The sequence below is a fragment of the Caenorhabditis remanei genome, chromosome V, assembly GCF_010183535.1.
Source record: "Caenorhabditis remanei strain PX506 chromosome V, whole genome shotgun sequence".
Lineage (NCBI taxonomy): Eukaryota > Metazoa > Nematoda > Chromadorea > Rhabditida > Rhabditidae > Caenorhabditis > Caenorhabditis remanei.
Window position 1 is genome coordinate 18119165 of NC_071332.1, and position 24068 is coordinate 18143232.

At 39.4% G+C, this 24068-nt stretch overlaps 4 protein-coding genes across 4 annotated transcripts; all 4 read right to left on the reverse strand.

Annotated features, from left to right (window-relative positions):
• Positions 1–615: 615 nt before the first annotated feature.
• GCK72_020969 (uncharacterized protein) lies at positions 616–2929 on the reverse strand (the record flags this gene model as incomplete). Its single annotated transcript, XM_053733913.1, has 6 exons — positions 616–884; positions 1070–1220; positions 1963–2076; positions 2363–2601; positions 2646–2796; positions 2840–2929. The coding sequence occupies 6 exons, from the start codon at positions 2927–2929 to the stop codon at positions 616–618; spliced, it is 1014 nt and encodes a 337-aa protein (XP_053582826.1).
• A 371-nt stretch (positions 2930–3300) lies between these two features.
• GCK72_020970 (uncharacterized protein) lies at positions 3301–5376 on the reverse strand (the record flags this gene model as incomplete). Its single annotated transcript, XM_053733914.1, has 9 exons — positions 3301–3425; positions 3483–3636; positions 3694–3788; positions 4026–4265; positions 4310–4460; positions 4508–4953; positions 5002–5143; positions 5187–5237; positions 5284–5376. The coding sequence occupies 9 exons, from the start codon at positions 5374–5376 to the stop codon at positions 3301–3303; spliced, it is 1497 nt and encodes a 498-aa protein (XP_053582827.1).
• Positions 5377–17003: 11627 nt separating this feature from the next.
• GCK72_020971 (uncharacterized protein) lies at positions 17004–17565 on the reverse strand (the record flags this gene model as incomplete). The annotated part of the gene is made up of 3 exons (XM_053733915.1): positions 17004–17206; positions 17251–17401; positions 17458–17565. 3 exons carry the CDS (start codon positions 17563–17565, stop codon positions 17004–17006), a joined length of 462 nt encoding a protein of 153 aa, XP_053582828.1.
• Positions 17566–17699: 134 nt separating this feature from the next.
• Positions 17700–20355, reverse strand: GCK72_020972 (uncharacterized protein; the record flags this gene model as incomplete). The annotated part of the gene is made up of 6 exons (XM_003100480.2): positions 17700–17977; positions 18023–18173; positions 18226–18339; positions 19232–19814; positions 19866–20099; positions 20150–20355. 6 exons carry the CDS (start codon positions 20353–20355, stop codon positions 17700–17702), a joined length of 1566 nt encoding a protein of 521 aa, XP_003100528.2.
• Positions 20356–24068: the final 3713 nt, after the last annotated feature.

A 24068-nucleotide genomic window follows, 5' to 3' on the forward strand; every position in this document is an offset into this window, starting at 1 on the left:
TTTCGATAGTACCTGTTGGTACAATCGGATTTCTCTGAAATAGACTCAGAAGAGTGGCGAATTCTTTGAAATTAACATCTTCGATTGGGATTTCTGTCATAGATTTTTCCTTGAATTCCGCGTTGAAAAGTGCGTTGAAATGAGCAGAGTGATAGGATAGAAGCTGGAATTTGATAATTTCGAAATGAATATTTGTAGACTTGGAAAATCTCGTTCCGGAGTCAAATTTTTCGAAATTTCTGAAATTTTTATAAAAAAATATTCAAAAATCCTAAAAGCTATACACCCTTCTTACATTAAAAATTTTCGAAAAAAATTCAAATTTTGAAATTTTTGTACTTAGACCCGGACCTAATTCAAATCTAGATTTATTTAAATCTGTATCAATATTAGTTTTTCAGAAACTTACCGCCTTTTCGACATGTAATTTCTTTCCCTGGACAACCAGAATCGCATCAGTTTTGTCCGTTTTAGCAAACGTTTTTTCGTAGATACTCATTACGATCTGAAAGTTGCTTTTTCTGAAAATAATGAGGGGAAAAATGATAGTATTAATCAGAGTATCTCGACTGCAATTAATTAATTTTACAAATAAAAAACAAGAAAATTGTTTTATTACTCCAAATCAATAAGACGATGGAAAATTCTGACATTAGTCTTATCGGAGAGACCTTTCAATGTAGATTCCTTTGGACACACCCACACAGAACTAATATTCGAGATGGAAGATTTAAGAAGCGTCTCGAGATTGTACTTGTCAGCCAACTGGAATTTTGAGTCTCTACTGAACGACGATGACGCCATCAGGAAGAGTTCCACGTGATGTTTGGCAGCAGGAAGTTGGAATTGATATGCGAGTTTCAGAAGTCTTTCAGCAGCACTTTCTGGAAATTTATTGGATTTATTAGAACGGCGCGCGTCTTACAACCGCGCTCTACCGAAATCGAGGAAAATTATGTGCGAAATTGAGAGATTCCGAGAAAAAGAGACATTTTTCAAGGGGATTTCGGTGGAGCGCAGTTGTAAGAAATGTGATGAGCTAATATAGAGAGAAACCATATCTTTTTACCTTGAAACGTTATCGGAGATTCATGAACAAGACTCAAAAGAGTGGCGAAATCTTCAAAATTTACATCCTCGATCAGAAATTCGCGAGGAGATTTTATGCCAGAATCAGCATCAAACATCTCTTTAAAATAGTCGGAATGGTGGGAGAGAAGCTGAAAATCGATTATTGGAGATTTTTAGAAAATTTTCCCTACCGCTTTATTAACTTTGTTGTTGTTCGAATTGGCGAGGGTTTGTTCGCTGGAAACCTTTGTCCCACAGGGCCACGTCGGATATATTTCTGCTGAAAAATTTGTGAAAAATTGTTTTTGTTTTGAAAATGTTCGAAACCAGTCGGTTAACGCAGCCTAACGGCTGCTCAACCTCTTTTTCTACACCACCCGTGTTGAAAATTTGAAGAAATGAATTCATTTGAAGAATGAAAATGTTCTATAATTATTTCCCCCGTGAACTCCTATTTCCCTATTTCGGAAACAAAAGCCACTGAAAGGCTTGAAAACCACGTTTTTTCACCTAGTGACCTAGTCGAGACCTATACTAACTAAAAAAATAGACGGGCATCATTAAGAGAAAATTTCTGATCTTTCGGTCCAAATTTGAAGAAAATCGGTTCAGTAGGAAGGGCGGTAGGATCGGCGACAGACACACAAACATACAGCCGTTTGCGTTTGTTAATAGTAAAGATAAAATCTTTTTTCGAAAATTCATAGTGAAAGTGTTTAAATTATCAAACAATTTCGCCTTTTGATTGAACTTGGTCGAAAAGTTAACTTTTTTCTAAAAATTTCAAAAAAAATTTTTGAAAACTTCTAACTTTTGGTTCAAAATATTCCGACCGGGAATAATTTTGATTTCGGCCCGACCCGTTGCAAGTCTGCTATTTCTTATTATTACCGCCGCTGATTCATATTCTTCGTCGGAATCAATATCCTCTTCTGGCTTGACAACTAGAATCGCGTCGGTTTTATCTGATTGGGCGAATGTTGACTCGTAGACAGTCATTTTTGCCTGGAAAATTGCTGAAATTTCATCAAAACTCTATCAAAAAACAGTGAAAAATCAAGGAGTTCGTGTAGAAAAGTTATGAAATTTGAATTTTTTGAGCGAGCCACGTTGCGCGGTGTTTGCGTACTTTCTAAAATACAGTACCCAAGGAAAAGTTGAAGAGAGTGAAACTGGGAACACAAACCCATTTTCAGTTGAAAATAGCATTAAAAAACAACAAAAAATAACAAATTTAACAAATTTATCAATTAAAATTCATATTCTTAGTCAGCTGAAAAAACAATTTCACTTTCGTCTCATCTGCCAAGTTCTTATAAAACGTGGCATTTTTCAAGTACTGAAAATGTCCAGAATTCTGAAAAAGTTGGATTCCGTGGTCCATCAGATCCATCAATCGATATTTATCAGCGATTCGAATTTTCTCGAATCGATGAATCGTAGTCGAGATAAGGAACAGTTCCACGTGGCGATTGGCAGTGGGGAGCAGAAATCGTTCAGCGAGTTCCAGAATGTTCTCAGCGTTGTCTTCTGGAAAAAATCAATAATCAGCGGCTCCGCCTTTTTTAAGGAACCTGTCGGCATAATCGGATTCTCCTGAATCAAACTGAGCAACGTGGCGAATTCTTCAAAATCGACGTCATCAATTTTGAATTCTGGTATCGATTTTTCTTTGAAATCCCACTTGAAAAGGTTCTTGAAATAGTCGGAATGGTAGGACAGAAGCTGGAAATTTGGGAATTATTCGCAATAGAGCGCAACTGCATACCGCTTTATTAATATGTAACTTTCTTCCATCGACCAATAAAATCGCATCGGTTTTGTCGGTTTGAGCGAAATTGCTCTCGAATTGGGACATGGCTGTATAAAATCAAAACATACGGTTTTTTACAACCGCGCTCTACCGAAAAAGAGAAAAATAGACATGTTTCAAAGACATTTCGGTGGAGCGCAGTTGCAAGAACTGTTCTGAGCTAATAAAGAAAAAAGAGATATAAAAATGATATGAACACTTCGAATAGCAAAAAAAGCAAACATTTCGAAAAGTTTATTCACAAAATCTCCAACAAGTGATCCATAAGACGTCCAACAGTACTCGCTGCCAAATTTCCGAAGAATCGCTTATCAATACCCCACCACTTATTCAAAAACACGTTTTCATTCAAAAATTTGGATTTCGAATCGAAAAGTGACACGGAATGTTCCAGAAGGCGCTCCAACTTGTACTTGTCAGCGATTCGAAGCTTCTCGAATCGATTTTTTTTCGCTTGTGATCAAAAATAATTCCACGTGGCATTTAGCACTCGGTAGGTCGAAGCGATCGGCGAGTTGCAGCAGGTTTTCAGCGTTTTTCTCTGAAAAATTTTGAAAAGTTCAAAAATTCGTTTTATCAATGGAGCGCGTTTGCTTACCGGTGATTTTCAAAGGATTCGTTTGAACTAGACTGATCAGTGTGGAGAATTCATCGAATTTGACATTATCGATTCGAAATTCTGATGGAGATTTTTTCGAATCGAGATTTGTTTGGAATAGATCTTTGAAATAGGTGGAATGGTAGGTCAGGAGCTGGAAAATAAAATTTTGGGGTCAGGAAGTGCGCCCCAATGCTAATTTTTTCCTTACATCTTTCTTTCCATATAATCTATGTCTTCCGATAAGAAAAACGACATCAGATTGATCAAAACTCGCAAATTTCCCGGTGATTGCAGCAGGCATGTCTGAAAAGTTGACTACGGTAGATTGCCAAGTCCGCAAACACCGTGGCATCGGAATTCAAATATTTTTCTCGGATTTAAACCGGTTTCGAATAAAAAATAGTTCTACATTGCATCAGTTTTTCATCAAATCAGTTTGGAAACGAAAGTACACCAGAAAAAGTAGTCAATTAGCAACAATCAAGATTTTCTAGTAAGAAATGCCATCAATAATTCTTAACAACTTAAAAAACAGTTGACATTTGGTATCATCGGAGAAGTCTCTATAGATTTGTCGATTCAATAAATCTCCAAAATCATCCCGATCGATAAACAGGCTTATTGATTTGTCCATCAGGTCCTCCAATTTGAACTTTTCAGCGATTCGAACCTTTTGCAAGCGGTTTTTAGAACTCGAAATTATGAAAAGTTCCAGGCGACGTTTCGCAACAGGCATCAGGAATCGTTCGCTGAGTACTAGTAACTTCTCGGCGTTTCTTTCTGAAACTATTCGTTAGATAATAGTCTTTTGCGACAATAAACACCTGATGGTACAATTGGATTCTCCAAAACGAGACTCAACAACGTGGCGAAATGCTCGAATTTCACCTGTTTAATTGGAATTTCTTGCATCGATTTTTCTTTGAAATCCGAATTGAAAAGGGTGTTGAAATAGTCGGAATAGTAGGAGAGAATCTGAAAATGATGATATGATTTGTGCGGTAGAGCGCACTCCCTGCTACCGCTTTGTTAACATGCATCTTTTTTCCGTCGACAACCAGAACCGTATCAGTTTTCTCCGATTGTGCGAATAACGTTTCGTAATCGATAATTTCAACAGATTCGTCTCGATTTTCTTCTATTTCACATGTTCTTCGACAGGGGCAACACAGAATATCAATCAATTTATGAAATAATTTCACATTTGTCTCATTCGAGATATCATAGAAAAGTTTGAAGTTCACTGGATAACTTTTCGAATAGTCGCAGTATCGTCTATAATCGTTTTCAGTTCGGAAAAGATCCAGAGACATTTTCAGAAGTTCGCTCAGTTTATACTTGTCGGCGACTAGAATTTTTCGATTTTTATCGATTTCGGTGTCCATCATTATGAACAGCTCCAGATGGCGTTTCGCGGCGGGAAGCTGGAATCGATCGGCGAGTTCTACGAGGTTTTCAGCTTTGTAATCTGAAAAAATGTGGCAGGTTTCAATAGAGCGAATTTGCTTCGACATACACAGTCTCAACATGGGTTTATTATGTATTAAACTCAAGACACCGGCGAACTCGCTGACTTCCACATTTTCGATAAGATACTCTGGCGGAGATCTTTCGTCCTCGAAAAGCTCTTTGAAGTAGACGGAATGGTAGGAGAGAAGCTGAACATAATTTTTTAATTCGGAGAAAACATTGTATTCTTACCGCCTTGTTAACATAGAATCTTTTGACTGTTTCCAGTTTTGGAACTTTTTTCTGAAATTTTTTATTTTTTTTCCAGATTTTCATATAACGCATTTACCATTGGCTCCTCAGACTCATTCTCAATCTTTCCAATTATCAGAACTGCATCGGTTTTGTCAGATTCAACGAATAAACGGTCGTAGAATGGCATTTCGCTGGAATTTCAATTAATTCAATTCAAAAATTCAGCTGTCGTCGCGGTGTTTGCGGATTTTGATACTGCTTAAATACTGGCTCTTAATATTTTTAAAAAAAATTGAATCGAAGTGTCAGCCGATTTTTACCACAAAAATGAAGGAAAACAGTGAAAAATGCGGCTGTAGAGAATTTTGATTTTCGTCGCATTCGAAATCTGACTAAAATTTTTACAACTCTCTTTCCATATAACCTATGTCTTCCGATAAGAAAAACGACATCAGATTGATCAAAAATCGCAAATTTCCCGATGATTGCAGTCAAAACTCTGAGAGTTGACTACGGGCCAAGTCCGCAAACACCGTGACATCGAAATTCAAATATTTTTCTCGGATTTTTACCGGATTTTTGCTAAATTTGAGTAAAAATCGTCAATTTCTCAACAAAAACAAGGTTTATGATAACAAATTTAACAATTTTCAACAGCTTTAACAGTAAAATTAACAATTTAATACTGGATCATGTCCAAAAATCGATGAAGAATGGCGACTTTCGTTTTGTCCGACAAGTTCTTGTAATCCGCGTTGTTTCTCAAATTTTTGAAGTCGATATTCGTCTTGAACAGCGCGATTCCATTCTTCAGAAGATCATCCAATTGATATTTGTCAGCGATTCGAATTTTCTCCATTCGATCTTTTTTGACAGTGATCAGAAATAGTTCCACGTGGCGCTTAGCGGCTGGGATCTGACATTGCTCGCCGAGAGCCAGAAGACGTTCCGCGTTGGATTCTGAAAATTTGAAAAAGTTATGCTGAAAGTGGGCGGAGCTTAAATTACCTGTCACTTTCAGCGGATTATGTTGAATCAGACTCAAAAGTGTGGCGAAATCTTCGAATTTGACGTCATCAATTGCGAATTCGGAGGATTCTGACTCGGTGGTGAAGAGAGCTTTGAAGATGTCCGAGTGGTAGGAGAGGAGCTGGAATTGTTTTATTTTTCAAATTTTCAAAAAAAAAATTCAAAATTTTAAATTTTAAATGAATTTTTGAAATTTCCAACTTACCGCCTTATTAACATGCAACTTCTTTCCATCCACCAACAAAACCGCGTCAGTTTTGTCGGATGGAGCGAAAACCGATTCGAAGTGAGCGGTGGCTGTTGGTTTGGTCATTTTTTCTGCAAATAATGTGAAAATTTTCTGAAAATTACCTAGAAATTTGATATTTAGTGCTGAAAATTAAGAAAATCCAGCAAAAATCAAAAAAATAGGGGAAAACAGCTGAAAAATAGAGAATGAGCAATGACGGTGTTTGCGTACTTTTGTAGCTACCGTAGCCCGAGAATAATCGAGACAAAGAAACATGGATTAAAATATTTTATTGCGAACAAACAACGGGCTCCTGGACATAGTGCAGACAGACGTTTCACAGCCATGACCTCCACAGCCTCAATTTTCTTGTTTTTTCAGTGATAACTTGATTTTTTCAGCTAATTAATTGTTTGAGAAGTCAAAAATAACCTTTTTTTTGTAATTTCGATAACGGTGACCGCAAGAAGTTTTGTCCAGAAAAACCTACAAAGAACAATTTTCTTTAAAAAGCTGAAAACAGTTTTTCTCGTAGAAGTAACAGTTTTTGTCATTTTCTAAACCTTTAAACTTCTTAGATGTATTACGGCTAGTTCTATCATAAAAACTATTTTCAGCTTTTTCAAGAAAATTGTTCTTTGTAGGTTTTTCTGGACAAAACTTCTTGCGGTCACCGTTATCAAAATTACATTAAAATTTTTCTTTTTGCTTCTCAAACATTAAATTGTCTGAAAAAGTCAAGTCATCACTGAAAAAACGGGACAATTGAGGCTGTGGAGCTCATGGCTGCGAAATGTCCCGGTGTCAATAATAAACATTAAAACAATATGAAAAGGGCATTTACCCCAAAAGAACATAATTATTTTTTGAGATCAACCAATTTCTCATACAGTCTAACCTTAGTGGCGTCTGAAAAACTGATGAATTCATCAGAGTTGTTGAAGATTTCAGCGCGATGAGTGAATAGAGACAAGGCGTGTTCAATAAGAACATTTAATCCATATCTATCAGCAAGGAACAGCTTATAAATTCTCAGTATATCTGTAGAAAGCAGGAACAACTCCATGTAGTTTGTAGCCGCTGGGAGAAGGAACCGCTCGGCGAGTTCCAGAATTTCATAGGCTCGCATTGCTGGAAATTTAATGCGTGAAAGGTATCAATAATTAGCTTAATTACCATTCGGCGTAATTGGTTTCGGGTGAATCAGACTCAAAAGAGTAGCAAAATCTTCGAAATCGACATCTTCAATTTCGATTTCTGACATCGATTTTTCTTTGAATTCTCCATTGAATAGAGTGTTGAAGTAGTCTGAGTGACAGGAGAGGAGCTGGAAAATTACTTTTTTCTTGAAATTTAGATTTATTGTAGAATTTCACTAACCGTTTTATTGACATGCAACTTTTTTCCTTCGACAACCAGAATCCCATCAGTTTTGTCCGTTGGAGCGAATGTTGACTCGTAGATACTCATTTCTGGAGTTTCAGACATTCTTATCTGCAAAAACCTTAAAAATGAAGAAATCATGAGAAAATCGGTTAAAAAATTCAGACGAAAAAAAGATAAGCAATGACGGTGTTTGCGTACATCTGTAGCTACCGTAGCCCGGGAAAATTCGAGAGAAACAATAATTGATTAAAACATTTTATTGTGTACAAATAATGCAGATTAAAACAATATGATCAACGAATTTACGCATGAAGAACATAATTAACATTTGAGATCCGCCAATTTCTCATACAATTTAGCTTTTGTGGTTTCAGAAAAATTGGTGAACTCACGAGAGTGGCTGTAGATTTCATTGCGAGTATTATACAGAGACAATGCGTGTTTTATGAGAAGATTTGATCTAAATTTATCACCAATGCGCATTTTATCGATTTTTCGCATATTTGTAGAAATCAGGAACAACTCCATGTAGTTTGTAGCAGCTGGGAGAAGGAATCGCTCGGCGAGTTCCAGAATTTTTTCAGCTCGTACTTCTGGAAATTTCATAAGTTAAAGATATCAATAATTAGCTTAATTACCTTTCGGAGTAATTGGTTTCGGGTGAATCAGACTCAAAAGAGTAGCAAAATCTTCGAAATTGACATCTTTGATAGAAATTTCCGGCATCGATTTTTCCTTGAATTCTCCATTAAATAGTGTGTTGAAGTAGTCGGAGTGGCATGAGAGGAGCTGGAAAGTTTCTTTTTTCTTGAAATTTAGGTTTATTAGAGAATTTCACGAACCGTTTTATTGACATGCAACCTTTTTCCCTCGGCGACTAGAGTCACATCGGTTTTGTCGGTTTTTGCGAAAGTCGACTTGTAGATACTCATTTCTGGAGTTGCTGACATTTTTAACTGAAATAAACATTTAAAAAATAAGGAAATCATGAGAAAATCGGTTAAAATTTCAACAAAAACCCGAAAAATGTTAAACTTTTCAAAGCTGAGCAATGACGGTGTTTGCGTACTTTAGGAACTACAGTACCCTCGATATTATTCAGAAATGAAAACAGCTTCTAAAGTTTGAGTTTTCGTGAAAGTCACTTCGTAAAAATGTTTCAGAAGCTTTAGACATTGCCACCTGTAATTTTTCCCAAAAAATTTTAATTTTCCATTGAGTGGCGGTGATTGAGTACTTTCAGAATTAAATACATTCAAACAATTTTTACCTGAAAAGAGAGTAAATATTTCAAAGATAGTATACTTATCACTCGAAGAAATAAGTGAAAACAAAAACAATTCAACGTTTCATTCAGCGAACAGAAAAAAGACAACATGAGAGTGGAGTTTTAATAATATTTCGGCGGAAGACCTCGAACAATTTTCAAGTACATCAACATAATTTCAACTTGAACTTTATCGGGAAGTTTTTTGAACCAATCAGTTCTACGAACATTCGTAAACACCTTGTGGTCTTTGTGTTGGTAGAAGTGCTTCAACATGATTTCAGTGAGTTCATGTAGTCGATAACGAAAAGCATATTGAGCCAAATTCTCACTTGGTCGTACGCTTGAAATCAAAATGAGCTCAATGTGACGTTTGGCAGCTGGAATCAAGAATTGATCGGCGTGCATCAAGAGAGAGTATATCGAACTTTCTGGAATTAATTATTTAAAAATTATCTTCCATTTCAACCAATTACCATCGGGAACAATTGGTTTCGAATGTACAAAACTGAGAAGTGTAGAAAAAAGAGTGTAGGTGACTCCACCGATCGGAAATTCCTTTTTCCGGGTATTTCCACTGAAAAGATTCTTGAAGTAGTCGGAGTGATAGGAGAGAAGCTGAAAATAGGCGGATTTGAAGACTGAAAATTCAATTTTTTTAATTTACCGCCTTATTGACATGCAACTTCTTTCCCTCAACTACCAGAATAGCATCAGTCATATCAGATGGCTCGAATAAGGATTCCATGGCAGATTCTGAAAAAAAAATTTCTTCAAATTCTGAATCATAGTCGAAAATTTGAAATTTTTTCGCAAAAATAATTCGAAAAATTTCAAGAAATTGACAGTTATGCATAAATAGATATTGGTGAATGTTAGACACAATGCTGAATTAAAAGAAGAAAAAAAAACAAAAAAACAACAAATTTATTATCTGTATCTATCTAAACAGCTGTGCAAAATTTTTGCCTGGACCTTATCTGGAAGCGTTTTGAAGTTATCTGAGTAAATAAATTCAATAAATTTCGGTTGCTCCCAACAGATTGTTTTCTCAAGAAGACAATACAGTTCGTGTTCTTTTGCGATTCTGATTGTCTCATCAAATCCAAAGTTCAATCCGTAAGCAGTCATCAGATAAAGTTCCACGTAGCGTTTGGCGGCGGGGAGAGCGAATCGATCGGCGAGTTTCAGAACGTTCTCCAGATTACGCCCTGAGAATTAGCATTAAAAATATTTTAATGTTTCCATAGCTTTTACATGTCGGTTTGATAGGATTTAGCTGAAATTGACTCAAAAGTGTGGCGAATTCCTCCAACGAGACGTTGTCAATTTGAAATTCGGAGGAACCGGGAACAGAATTGAACAGTGTCTTGAAGTAAGTGGAGTGGCAGGAGAGAAGCTGGAAATCAAGGGTTTTGATGTAAACATTGACCTGAAACTAACCGATTTATTGACATGCAATTTCTTGCCCTCGACAATTAGAATCGCATCAGTTTTGTCCGTTGGAGCGAATGTTGACTCGTAGATACTAACAACTAGAGTTGCTGACATTTTTACCTGAAAAAAACATTAAAAATAGAGAAAACAATAGAAAATCGGTTAAAATTGCAACAAAAACCAGACGAAAATAATCAACTTTTCAAAGATGAGCAATGACGGTGTTTGCGTACTTTAGGAACTACAGTACCTCGAATATTATTATTATTCTGAAATCACTGTGATTTTTTCGGTACCACCTCCTTTCATTCTAACGAGTTTTTTTTCGAAAATGACTGAAAATTTTCGGAAAATTCTTTTTAACTGCTATAGATCCTCCTGTTACCTCGGGTAACTACAATTAGTTTCCGAAAATAACAATTCATTTTCGAGAAAAACTAGTTAGAATGAAAGGAGGTGGTTCCGAAAAAATCACCGTGGATTTAAACATTTTATTGCGAACAAATAATACAAATAAAAACACTATGAAAAGCGAATTTACCCAAATAGAGCTACATTACTTTTTGACATCAACCAATTTCTCATACAATCTAGCCTTAGTGGCGTCAGAAAAATTAGTGAATGCACCAGAGTAGCTGAAGATTTCAGCACGATTAGTATAGTACCGATTAGGTGTGTTTAGACAACCCATAAACGGTTATGCGCTAAATAAGAGTTTATTGACTAAAAGCTAAGTGTTACAGATAGAGTGGCGCTGGGGGATAAGGGAATAACAAAGGTAAGTAACAAGAGAAAAGGCAACAAGTTAGGGGTACGGAGACCGGCCACGAATGAGCTTGCGCTCGGCCTTATATACTGGTCTGGGGGTGGGAGACAATGGCGCCCGCGGGCGTAGGGCAAACGGGAGAGGTCAAATGGTGTGAGAATAACAAAGGGTGAGAGATAGATGTGCGCGTGGAGACGCAGACAATGAAAGTTAGAATTATCAGTCCGTTGAATCCAGTCCATACTTTACACCTCCCATCTTTTATTCGAGATCGTCCTCGATCGTCCAAAGAACGGACTGATGACTTGATCCATCGATCATCCTTCGACTGCTTGGTTTGGACCACGGTGTTGCCTGATTGACACGAAGCGTGTTGCCGAAGTGGCCAGAGCTCACGTGACTAGAATGTCCAGTGTAGAACCAATGGTCGCAGTGAACGAATTTCTCTGGAAACCGAACAAAAGTCATGGAAATTTGGGGTTCAAAAAGGTGTGAAAATTGGTTTGGGAAGCCGCTTTTCCTAGGTCTACACCAAGAAATGCATCCAGGATGTCATTTCCCGGCTCCCTTTTTCAAACGAGACCGTCCCTGGTCTACTAAACCAGGTTAAACTTAGACCTAGGAAACTTATTCTTTTGGCCAAATATTGTCCATAGCGCCATGGCGCTTGGTGGGTCTGCTTGACTTGTCTGGTTCCCGCTCGTGGAGCTGGAGTTGTCTCTCCGGAGTCTATCGTTCCACTCCTTGAGCTCGTGGATTCGGAGATCCTGCCACAGAATCATCTCGCGAAGGCATGATGCTTCTTCTTCCGCATCCACCTGGATAACCTGGTGGTTGCTCACAGGGTCCTTTGACTTTTGTTGATTGGCCACTGACTGCTGCTTCAGCTTGTGGCTCCTTGCCATGTGTCCTACTTTGCCACAGTAATGACACTTTCCTGTAAAAGTAAGCAAGATTTCTCTTCGACTTACCTGGGAGTCGTTCTCAGAACTACGACCTCCGTAGTCGTCGTCCCGACCTTGTCGTTCTGACCGATGGTCCCGACAATCATCTTGATCTTTGTGGTCGGTTGCCGTGTTTGCCAACGAAGCTGCCAGTTGTGTGGACAATTGGGTGGGCTCCGGCGGCTGCTGGTTGGGGACGAGGCATGCTTCTCCTTCACGAGCAGTGTCCGGGGTCTGATCTGTCGTCGATGGTGCCTCCCGTATGGCCAGGCTTTTGATTGCCTGGTTCAATCTTTCCAGGAGCCGTTCCAGTGAGACTTCGTTCTGGTACTCGGGATCCTTCCGATACTCGTGGTACGACTGCATCGTCAGCTTGAGAGCCTTGTGGAAGAGGGAATCGGCAGATGATTCACCTGGCGGATCGTAGGTTGATCGTAGGTGGCTTGCCTCGCTCGTTGAGCTTTCAGAAGTTGAGTAATGACTACCCTGACTGATCCTGTCTAGTTGCTTTGAGAACTCCTCAATCTGCTCATCTCTTGCCTGGATTGCATCGCGAAGAGCCTTCACCTCGTCATCTCGAAAGACAGCGTTGACATCTATTTGGTGATTATGTCGCGGGTTCCAGTCCCTGTTAGATCGTTGGGTGATGATCCCGTTCTCGCGATCTTCTCGCTTCTGCCGACAACCTCGAAGGTAGTGTCCAGTCTTTTGGCAATAGTAACACTTTCTTTCGGACCATTCATTTCCGCCTCCGTTGTGGTTTCGTCTTCTGTTGTTCCGAGAGAGGTCGCGTTGGTTGACCCTATCCCTGTAGTCGATGACTATGTTTGTCGGAGAGGCTATCGGCTCTGTCGGAAGTTGTGCGTTTGGCGCGGGTTGGCCTGCCGATGTTATACATCCGTCAACTGATACGGCATCACTGTGAGCTTCTTCGGGCGTTGCTTGTGTACGAAGCCATACGAGGGACTTGCTATCTGGGTTCAGATCAATCAGGAACTTTTCCGGTGCTACTTCTTTCTTGGACGTCGTGTTGCCACTGTACGACTGCTTCGCTAGTTCGCTGATCCTGTGAAAGAATAACTCGGCAGACTCTCCGGTGACTTTCTTGCTTGAACGCGATAGAGCTTTGCTTCTTTGCCTGTGGTTGGTGTCTACGAGCATTTCCTTCATTTCTTGAACGTTGTCATCGAATGTTGTATCCGGGCTCTCCGCCAGAATGCTCTCTGCGTCGTCCCTCGCTTCCTCCTTAAGCCCGGTAGGGAAAGTCCTATTGACATCTTCTTGAGACTCGTGTTCACTCTCCACGCCTTGTAACAGATCGTTGCTGTGTGAAGCCATGAGAAACGATGGAACCTGATGTCTTGCGACCACAGGGGTGTAAGGATGTTGCGTGTTTGTACCACTGTTAGGTGACAAACTACGGGTTCTGGTTGTGGTGGCGGCAGTTGGAGGGATGACACGGTGTTCATCCCCGCTTCCAACCCCGATCACCTCTCGGTTCCGAAAACCACGATCGCTTACCTTACGATCCAAATCGACTGGTATCGTAGAAAGTTCTTCCTCCAAATGGTTCAGCTTCTCGGCCACGCAAAGAGCTCGATCGACTTGTCTCTGCACCAATTGCATGTTGACGCGCTGCTCCGCTGCCAGCTTGTTCGCTGCCTTACAGGCCATGTCCAGATTCTCGATGGTCTCCTTCTTCATCAGCAGCAAGTGCCGGATTGTTGACTTCGTGTCGTCTGTGACACTATCACTTGACTTCTGGGCGTTCCAGGAAACCAAGTGGTTGCAGTTCCTCAGGGGATTGTTCATAGAACCAACCTTGTCAGCGTTGTGATCGCGTCCGCGATCTTCGTTCGGAATGGTCTCCAGGTTTTCTCCTGCTTGATCCTTCAGCATTGTAGGAAATGCTCGCTCCTTGCCTCCATCCGGAGCTTCCTCTTCGATCCCTGCCACTCGACCTTTGAGTGCACGAACGGATCCGTAGAAATCTTCTCGGCTCGTTTTGCCATGACTGTCCGGTGTTGGCGTTGCTCTGCCCGATGGCGCCATTACTTGAGGAATGAATCCGTCCTCGAAGTCCTCTTCGTCGCTTGTTTCGACCTGTTCCTCGGTGTACTTCCGTTGATTGACCGATGCATCTTCGTCACCTGAAAAGTTTTCCAGATCCCGGATTTCTCCGATTTCTTTCAACCGATTAGCAATGTAAGCTGTATTCAAGCCGAAGCCCGAGATACCAGCTGTTTCAGGTGTATTTCGAGACGGGCTCAGGCTTTCAGCCGAGGCACCGCTCGGTTTTACGCGTATGACCGGAGAAGTGACCTCAGCGAGATCAGCAACGGCAGTTGGTGGGCTGACACAGTGGTCAGCCCCTCCACCAACCCCGTGACTGACCTGTATCGCTTCGGCGTAGTCTTCTCCTCCTTGACGGTTGTTGCTTTGACGTTCCAGTCTGCAAATACGAGCGTAACCTAGACGATTGACCACGAGAGAGGTCGGAAATAGTCCGCGAAAGACGAAAACATACGTAAAACAGCAAAAATATTTTAGGCCAAGACAAAATTTTGTCTTTCTCAAAAATTTTGTGACTTGAGCGGCGATTTATCACGAAAAACAGCTGAAACGCTTGCTAAAATTATTTTTAGGCAAAAGAAACGCAAAAATTTTGGCGAAAACAGCGAAAACGGAGAGAAAAATTACTCCGGCGACTTTCGAAAACCAAAATGACGACTTGTTGTTGTTGTTGTCGCTTGCTCCAGCTTACGGTAGGCGACGCGGTCGCGTCTGCGGTTTGTCGTGCCGAGACCTGTCGGCCGCGCCTTACCATGCGCCTTTCTCCGAGAAGTTCTTACTGTACTTCATCGATTTACGAAGAATGCCATTTCTTCGCGTCGAAAAACTTGGAGAACGAGTGGAATTTCAGATTTTTCAGGCGTTTTCCACTTCCGATGGATTTTGATGGAAATCCGACGTCAATCTCTGACCATTGGTGCTTCCGGACTGTACAAATGATGACGATTTGTGTTTCTTCGTCCGTTCTTCAGCGAGGAACTCCTTCTTCTCGGCTAATCTTCGTTGTTTGACGTCGATGGCTTGTCGACTTGCTTCCTTGTCACTCGACGACTTGTCGAATTGTTCCATGTTGCTCCTCGACTATTTCGGATGTCGATAATCCTTTGCCACGTGGTTGTGGCGCTTCTTCTCTGCCCGAAGGGCTGTTTTGACAGGTTATGCTCCATCTACCTGTCTCCTGTCGCCTTCCGCTCACTGATGGAGCCCCGAGGGTTTCTCCACCTCTCGTGCCTGGTTCCTAGCTCGTGTAGGGGCACCGCCGAGCAGTCCCGGACTGCTCCGTACTTTTCGTACGAGTTTCCGAAGCCCGAAATTCGTAACAGCTTCTTTCCCGAAGCCCGAAATTCGTAACAGCTTCTTTCCCGAAGCCCGAAATTCGTAACAGCTTCTTTCCCGAAGCCCGAAATTCGTAACAGCTTCTTTCCCGAAGCCCGAAATTCGTAACAGCTTCTTTCCCGAAGCCCGAAATTCGTAACAGCTTCGGAGCCTACCAAACAGTCCCGGACTGTTCTTTGTCGGCGCTCAATCCTGAGGCCTCTGCCTTCACCGCAAATCATCCTTCATAGCCATTCGCCGACCAAAATCTGATAAAAATTTATCGAGGGTAGCTCACTCTGCTGTCTCACGACAACAGAAGTAAGATTTAAATGTTGTGTAGAGAACTACATGTCTTATGGACAGAAGCGATTCCTGAGCGAGAAGGTGGCAGTTAGAGGGTTGACACGGTGGTCAACCCCGTTTCTAACCCCACACAACCCGCTGTGACCAGGAAAAGCGCTAGACTTACCGACTTTCGACGGGAGAACTGTCCTGTAGTCGAATTGAGTGTGATTGCCACGATTTTCCGCGTGTTGCTGTCCGAAAATCGATGACGGGTCGAGATGTGTTGTTCCAATCCGTCGCGAACTAGAAGGAGTCCCAAAAAGGGAAGAGGGGGGCTCTGTCGGGGGGAATTTCGACAGAGAAACGATAACGAGTTAAAACGGACCGAAAAATTGCCATGCATGAGCAATTTTGTTAAGAGGGGAAGAGGGGGTGCGACGAACGGCTTTCCTAAAGCGCGTTACGATAAGCTTATCATGCCCATGGGTGGCACTGCTACTGAGTGACCCAACTACGACCGGTGAAGACGGTCAAAATGTCGCGCTTCCCATTAACCTACGTAAAAGCCTAAAAATGCTAAATTTACCTAGAAACTACCTATGTTAACCTACAGTTACTAACCTAAAACTACGGGCGTGCACTCCCGTTGACTAGTTAAAGGAGTAAAAGTCCTAAGCGCACTAAAAATCAATAAAAAGCGGGGTGGGTGGGTGGGTGTTTAAACGTCTCAAAATTGAGACGCAACTCGCTGCTACCAGTACCGATTAGGTGTGTTTAGACAACCCATAAACGGTTATGCGCTAAATAAGAGTTTATTGACTAAAAGCTAAGTGTTACAGATAGAGTGGCGCTGGGGGATAAGGGAATAACAAAGGTAAGTAACAAGAGAAAAGGCAACAAGTTAGGGGTACGGAGACCGGCCACGAATGAGCTTGCGCTCGGCCTTATATACTGGTCTGGGGGTGGGAGACAATGGCGCCCGCGGGCGTAGGGCAAACGGGAGAGGTCAAATGGTGTGAGAATAACAAAGGGTGAGAGATAGATGTGCGCGTGGAGACGCAGACAATGAAAGTTAGAATTATCAGTCCGTTGAATCCAGTCCATACTTTACAGTATATAGAGACAAGGCGTGTTTTATGAGAAGATTTAATCCATATTTATCACCAAGGATCAGTTTATAAAATGCCGCCAGTTCTGTAGATATCAGGAACAATTCCATGTAGTTTGTAGCCGCTGGGAGAAGGAATCGGTCGGCGAGTTCCAGAATTCTTTCGGCATTAATAGCTGAAATTTCATAAGTGAAATATATCAATAATTAGCTTAATTACCTGTCGGCGTAATTGGTTTCGGGTGAATCAGACTCAAAAGAGTAGCAAAATCTTCGAAATCGACATCTTCAATTTCGATTTCTGACATCGATTTTTCTTTGAATTCTCCATTGAATAGAGTGTTGAAGTAGTCTGAGTGACAGGAGAGAAGCTGGAAAATTAAATTTATTTTTGGAAATTCAAATTTATTGGAGAATTCCCACGAACCGTTTTATTGACATGCAACTTTTTTCCCTGGACAACCAGAATCGCATCGGTTTTATCCGTTGGAGCGAATGATGACTCGTAGATACATGTTTCAGGAGGTTGAGACATTGCCAACTGTAATTTCAGCGAGAAAATTTGTAAAAATTCGGAAAATGAAGAATAAAAAAGATATGAGAAGAAATTCAAAGATTCAAAAATGTTTAACCAAAGAAACCAACAAATAAAAGAAGATTTATTATTATTCAATATCCCATTATATCAAGCATGCGAACAAAAAGAACAGATTTAGTATTATCCGATATTCTCTTGAAATCCAGCTTACTTCGAATTCCACAAATCTCATTCAACACCAACGAAGCCACAGCTTGATTCAGAAGACTGTCCAATTTGTACTTGTCGGCGAGTTGAATTTTCTGCATCGTCGTCAAAGGCGTTGCGATCAGAAAAAGTTCTAAAGTGAATTTAGCTGCTGGAAGCATGAAACGATCGGCGAGCTCCAGAAGCTTCTCCGCGTTTTCTTCTGAAAAAAACTCTTTTATTTGAATTTTCGAAAAATAAAAACTACCTTTCGGCTTGATTGGATTCGGATGGACAAGACTCAAAAGTGTGGCGAAATCCTCAAAATCGACATCTTCAATCGGTATTTCAGTCATCGATTTTTCCTTGAATTCTCCATTAAATAGTGTGTTGAAGAACTCAGAGTGGCAGGAAAGAACCTGAAAACTATTATTGATTTAGCTTATTTTCTGAAAAAATTCAGTGTTTTACCGCTTTATTCACATGTAATTTCTTTTCATCAACGACGAGAATTGCATCAGTTTTGTCAGATTGAGCGAATTTTGACTCGTAAATGCTGGTGGTTGTCTGTTGCGACATTTTTACCTGGAAAAAGGAGTTTTAAACGGAAATTGAGCGAAAAGTCGTGGAAAATGCTGAAAATCGTGCAAAAACTTGTGTTTACAACGCGAAAATCGGAAAAAAACCGCTTTGAAAAATGCCTCGTGGCACGTCGGTGTTTGCGGACTTCGGTATTGCTTACCGTACATCGGGTTGAAAAATTATAAAATTTCCACCGATATTTATTATCGAAATAAAAAAGTTCCGACATTTTTTCCTCGTCGGTGTTTGCGGACTCAAGCCAAAATTATCAAATTTTGGCTTGAGTCCGCAAACACCGAAGGGGAAAAAATGTCGGAACTTTTTTGTTGCGACAATAAGTTAACAAAAAAATAGTTGAAAACAAAGAAACGCCAAAAATAAGAATATTGTTTACAACGCTTTAAAATTGATAAAACAAAATTGAACCCAATAAGAAAAACATTTTATTCAATAATATATTGATATATCACATAAGAGTTAACAGGCGACTGAAAAAAGTTTCTGTAGTGTTATCAGACAATGCTTCATAGACGGGGTTTTTCTTAATAATACATAACTACATGATTCAAAAGTTCGTTTAATTTGAATTTATCAGCGATACAAAAAAGCGACGGGGGTCTGAAAACAACAAATCACAATCAAATGTTAATATGGAACTTTTTGTAAACTTTGAATGATTTTTGGTTCAGTGAGAATTGAATGAAAAAATCTGAATTTCGAATTGAATACTCCCGAGGAACAGAACTACTCTGAAGATTCAGTTCTTGCTTGATCTTTTTTGTATCCAGTGTTAATGTACAATTAATTTTACAAGATTTGAAATTGGTCGATTGAAATTGGTCGAGTGTCTGAAAAAAAACTTTTTTCATTTACTAGAATAGAATTGTACACTTACATCTATCAATTTGGCAACATCTTCAGTGAAAAACGGCGTCGAACTCACTTCGAAAGAAGCGAAATTTGAAAAAATCCTTATTGGAACCATAAAAATTGTTTCGACTTTGACATGTTTCGCTTGTTTCCACTGTTCCAATGTGGAAATTTGACTGTTTTCATGAATTAGTCCTCCTGTCAGAGTCATCACTTCAAGTGTTCCAGGCTTCAAACACTGCAAAACGCTTATCATTCTTTCGTCTCGTTCAGCGTTAATCGAGCAGTGCTCCACGTGGATTTTGTGATTCAGAGAGTTGAGAAGATCATCGAACATAGTTATATATTTTCCTACAACCTTATTACGTAATGGTGAGGAATACCATGCGACACGAAGAGTTTCCAGTTTAAGTTTCGGATTCATCAGTGCAAATTTCAATTCCTCGAATGCGACTTCAGATCCTTGTAGATGGGGATACTTTAGCAACACATCATTGAGACGTAGAGTTATCAGATACGGGTAGATACGAATTTCGATATTTTTGTAGGGCGGTTTCAGCCGATCAACGATGTTTCGAAGGCCAGAAGACACTTTTCGAAGCTTCAGACTGTAAAAATTGAGTTAATTGGATTCTAGCAACAAAAAAATCAATGCTTACTATGTCTTCAAATCACATCGCTCAGCAATTTCAAAAAGAACATCATTTGGGAACAATAGAACAGGACTGAATAGGTGTCCATTTTCGAAGCGTTTGAACCAATAGAGATGATCTTCCTTATCGATTTTATGATCTTTGAATGCTTTACACAAATCATCGATTGATTTTTCAGCAAGTTTTCCATTGATGACATCAGATAGAATGCATACATAGATATCAGGAATCGTGAGATCTCTGAAATTTTAAAACTGAAATTATTTTGAACATAAAAACTCAATAATCACCTTTTCGCTATAGTAGAATGATAGTTTTCATTGAGACATCGATTGAAACAAAGCTCATATTCATCATATGAAATCCCTTGTTTTCCCAAATGTTCACACAAAACTCGATGACTTTCTATTGATTCTTGCATTGTTTTCCGTTGAGAAATGTCATAGAGCATGAGTGCACGGAGGTTGGCGGGAGAATTCGGATCGATATCGGTCATTTTCTGAAAAAAAATACTTTATCTCGTGTTTTTCACATTAGACGGATTAAAATTATATAGGAAAGCAGGGATGTGCCTATGGAGGCGCTTTGGGCGCTGAAAGATTTTAAAGTGGGCGAAAATGCGACGAGAGAGAGAGTGTAAAATCGAGAGAGTGTGTCTGCGTCTCTCCATTTCGCACACTCTTTCTCGTCGCATTTTCAAATTTCGGCTGAAAATGCGAGGCGCTCAACGCCACCCGGGCACATACCTGTAGTAAAGCAAATCGCACGCACAACAATAATTAATAAAAAAACGGAAATTTTTCGAAGAATTGTATTAGCCGAGCAAATTCGTTACAACTGCGCCCCGCCGCAAACGAGAGAGTATCGGCGAGAGACGCAGATTTTTTTCTCGCGCCAACAATTATTTTCACTTTTTGACCTATTTTCACTATTTTTCGAAAGTTTTTATGTAATTTGTTTTTAAAAACAGCGAAAATAGGTCAAAAATGGTAAAAATATTTATTCCCGCGCGAAAAAATTCTGCGTCTCTCACCGAAACTCTCTCGTTTGCGGTGGGGCGCAGTTGTTAGAAGGGGTGGGCCGCTAATAGGAAGAAAAAGGAAAAATTGCCGAGTGAAGAAAAACTTATAACAGCCCGCGAAGCTTCCCGCTTCAATAATTATTGTGATCTCTGAAAATTGTTGATCTAAAATTTTGGCGAAAAAGCTTTTATCAAAAATCCAAAACGAACATCTGCTCAAAAAGTGGTTTTCAGGAAAAATCAGAGTTTTCGGAGCAATTTCATAGAGGGGAACAATAAAAAACAGGTGTGAGTCTACAAATTTTCAATTAAAAAAAGAAAACAAGATTTTTGTAAAAATTATAAAAAGATCCCGATAAAATCATAGAGACGACAGAAAATTTTCAACTTGTGCTCAAATGATATTCCGCCTCATGCGCTATAATGAAAAAATACTGAAAAATTCCATTTCGCTGTTAGGAACACCGTGAAGAGTGGAAGTTGTTTTAAAAAATTAGCGAAATCAATAAAATTCAGTGTTTCAATAACAAAAATTAATCGAAAACTTTCCGAAATATCGAGAAACAAAACCGTGAGAAATGGCGGCGCTGCGATTTTCGACCCGAATTTCACCTTTTTTCCGGGATAATTTCACATATTTAAAGCAATAGAAAGCCAGGAAATAAGAATATTAGTGTTTCAGCAACGTTTTGAAATCGATAAAACACATTGAAACAATTAAAAATAAACATTTTATTCAATCATATCCCAAAAGATTTGACAGCCGACTGAAAAAACATGCTTTACAATTATCAGACAACGTTTTATAGACCGGCTCTCTCTTAATAATACATAAGTCATGAGTTTTTGTGTACAGCATAACTGTATGATTCAAAAGTTCTTTCAATTTGAATTTATCAGCGATTCGAATTTTTTCTAGTTTATCTTTGTAGCTCGTGATCAAAACGACTTCTACCGATGGTTTGGCGACGGGAAGAAGGAATCGATCGGCGATTTCCAGAAGTCGTTCGGCATTTTCAACTGAAAAGTATCGACTGAGCAATTTACCTAGCTCGGCACAGTTTTTACAACTGCGCTCCACCGAAATTATCTTGAAAAATGTCTCTTTTTCTCTGAGTCTCTCAATTTCGGACGCAATTTTCTTCTGTTCGGTAGAGCGCGGTTGTAAAAAGCTTCCTATGCTAATAGAAATATCTCACCTGTTGGCTTAATTGGATTCTTCTGAAGAAGGCTCAACGTGGCAGCGAAATCTTCGAAATTCACGTCATTAATCGGAATTTCTTGCATCGAATTTTTTTTGAAATCCGAATTGAAAAGAGCGTCGAAGTAGTCGGAGTGGTAGGAGAGAACCTGGAAAACGTTTTTTCAGAAACTGGCCGTTTTTACAGAACCCACCGCTTTATTCACATGCAACTTCTTTCCCTCGACAAACAGAATCGCATCAGTTTTGTCTGTTTTAGCAAATGTTGACTCGTAGATACCCAAGACAGGAGATTCCGACATTTCGCTGAATAATTGATTTTTCAGATTTTCAGTGAATCGCTTATGCACAATCCGTTCGTCACGTCACACATTATGTTGTAGAACAATTTCAAAATATAAAAAAGGAGATAATGTTTAGGAGTTAGGCAACTCACTTGAATTAAAGCAAAATTTACAAGAGCAACAACATGATTAACATTTATTTCAACAATTGACTATATTAATAACTTTGCGTGTAATTTTCAACTGTGTCGCTTCTGGAAGTTCTTTAAAACCGTCTCTAGAAATAATTTCTTTGAAACTCCAGTACACAGTCTCCCAAAGTCCGAGTAAGAACTGCAAGGAAATTTTTGATCTCCCCTCCCGAAACGAAAAATTTCAGAAATTTGCAGGTCTAAAAGTGCAATTTTTAATTTTTAGCGTAAAGCTAAATGTGGAAAAGTCACTTCAATAAAGGTTAATGTGATGAATACATCAAGGAAAAACAATTATTCTTTCAAAAACCATGATATCATGTCTTTTTAGTGTTGCATTTGATAGTTTTTCTAAGAAAACATCATTTTCCACTGAAAATTTTTTGCCGACTTCTCGACTTCAAACTGTATCCAGCTCTCTATTTCTAAAGGTTTCCATCTCAATTATAGCTCAAAAAATCTGCAATAAACAGGTCTTCATTTCTGATGGATGGGTCAATTTTTTGCCAAATAAGTTTCGAGAAATAATGAAAAAACTGATTTCTCAGGCCAAAACTTCGATCTGTATCAGCGCCTTTATTTTTGCTCCAAAAATAATTTTCTTTTTTCCGAAATGTTGCTTTTGCCTTTTTCGTTTTTTGTAATGGACAATTTTCATTTTTTATTTCCTTTAATGTTCGTAATTTAAACAAAATCAAAATTTTCAGTTGAAAAATTATTAAAAAATTATTTCTGACTACTGTAGCGCGCGGCCTTTGCGCTCCATTGAGAACTTTCGCTTGCAGTTGTTTTTCGTGGTTTGGGAGACTGTGCAGTATGAATCTTTTACTGAAGAAATGCCATTATCGAGAAGATCGTCTAGTCCATATTTACCGCCGATCACAATTTTACTATAACAAGTAATGTCACTCGCAATCAAAACACATTCAATATATGGCTTGACACCTGGGAGCATGAATCGACCGGCGTATTCCAATAGTTTTTCGCAGTCGATAGCTGAAATGTTTCTTCTTTTTTAAGTTGAGCCGTTGAAAATTACCCTGTGGCTTGATTGGATTCGGATGGACGAGACTCAAGAGTGTTGCGAAATCGTCAAAATCGACGTCTTCAATTGGAATCTCTGTCATCGATTTTTTTTGAATTCACCATTAAATAGTGTGTTGAAGTAGTCGGAATGGACGGAGAGATGCTGAAAATTATAATTTCAAATAGATTTTTGTTTGAAACATCTCGCACTCACCGCTTTGTTAACATGTAATTTCTTCTTGCCGACAACGAGAACCGCATCAGTTTTGTCCGATGGAGCGAATGTTGACTCGTAGATACTGATTTCTGGAGTTTCTGACATTTTTACCTGAAATAAAGGTAAAGAAATAGTTCAACCATGAAGAAATTAGTGAAACTTTCAGCAAAAGCCAGACGAAAGAATTAATTTTTCAAAGATGAGCAATGACGGTGTTTGCGTACTTTAGGAACTACAGTACCCCGATATTATTCAGAAATATGGTGTTA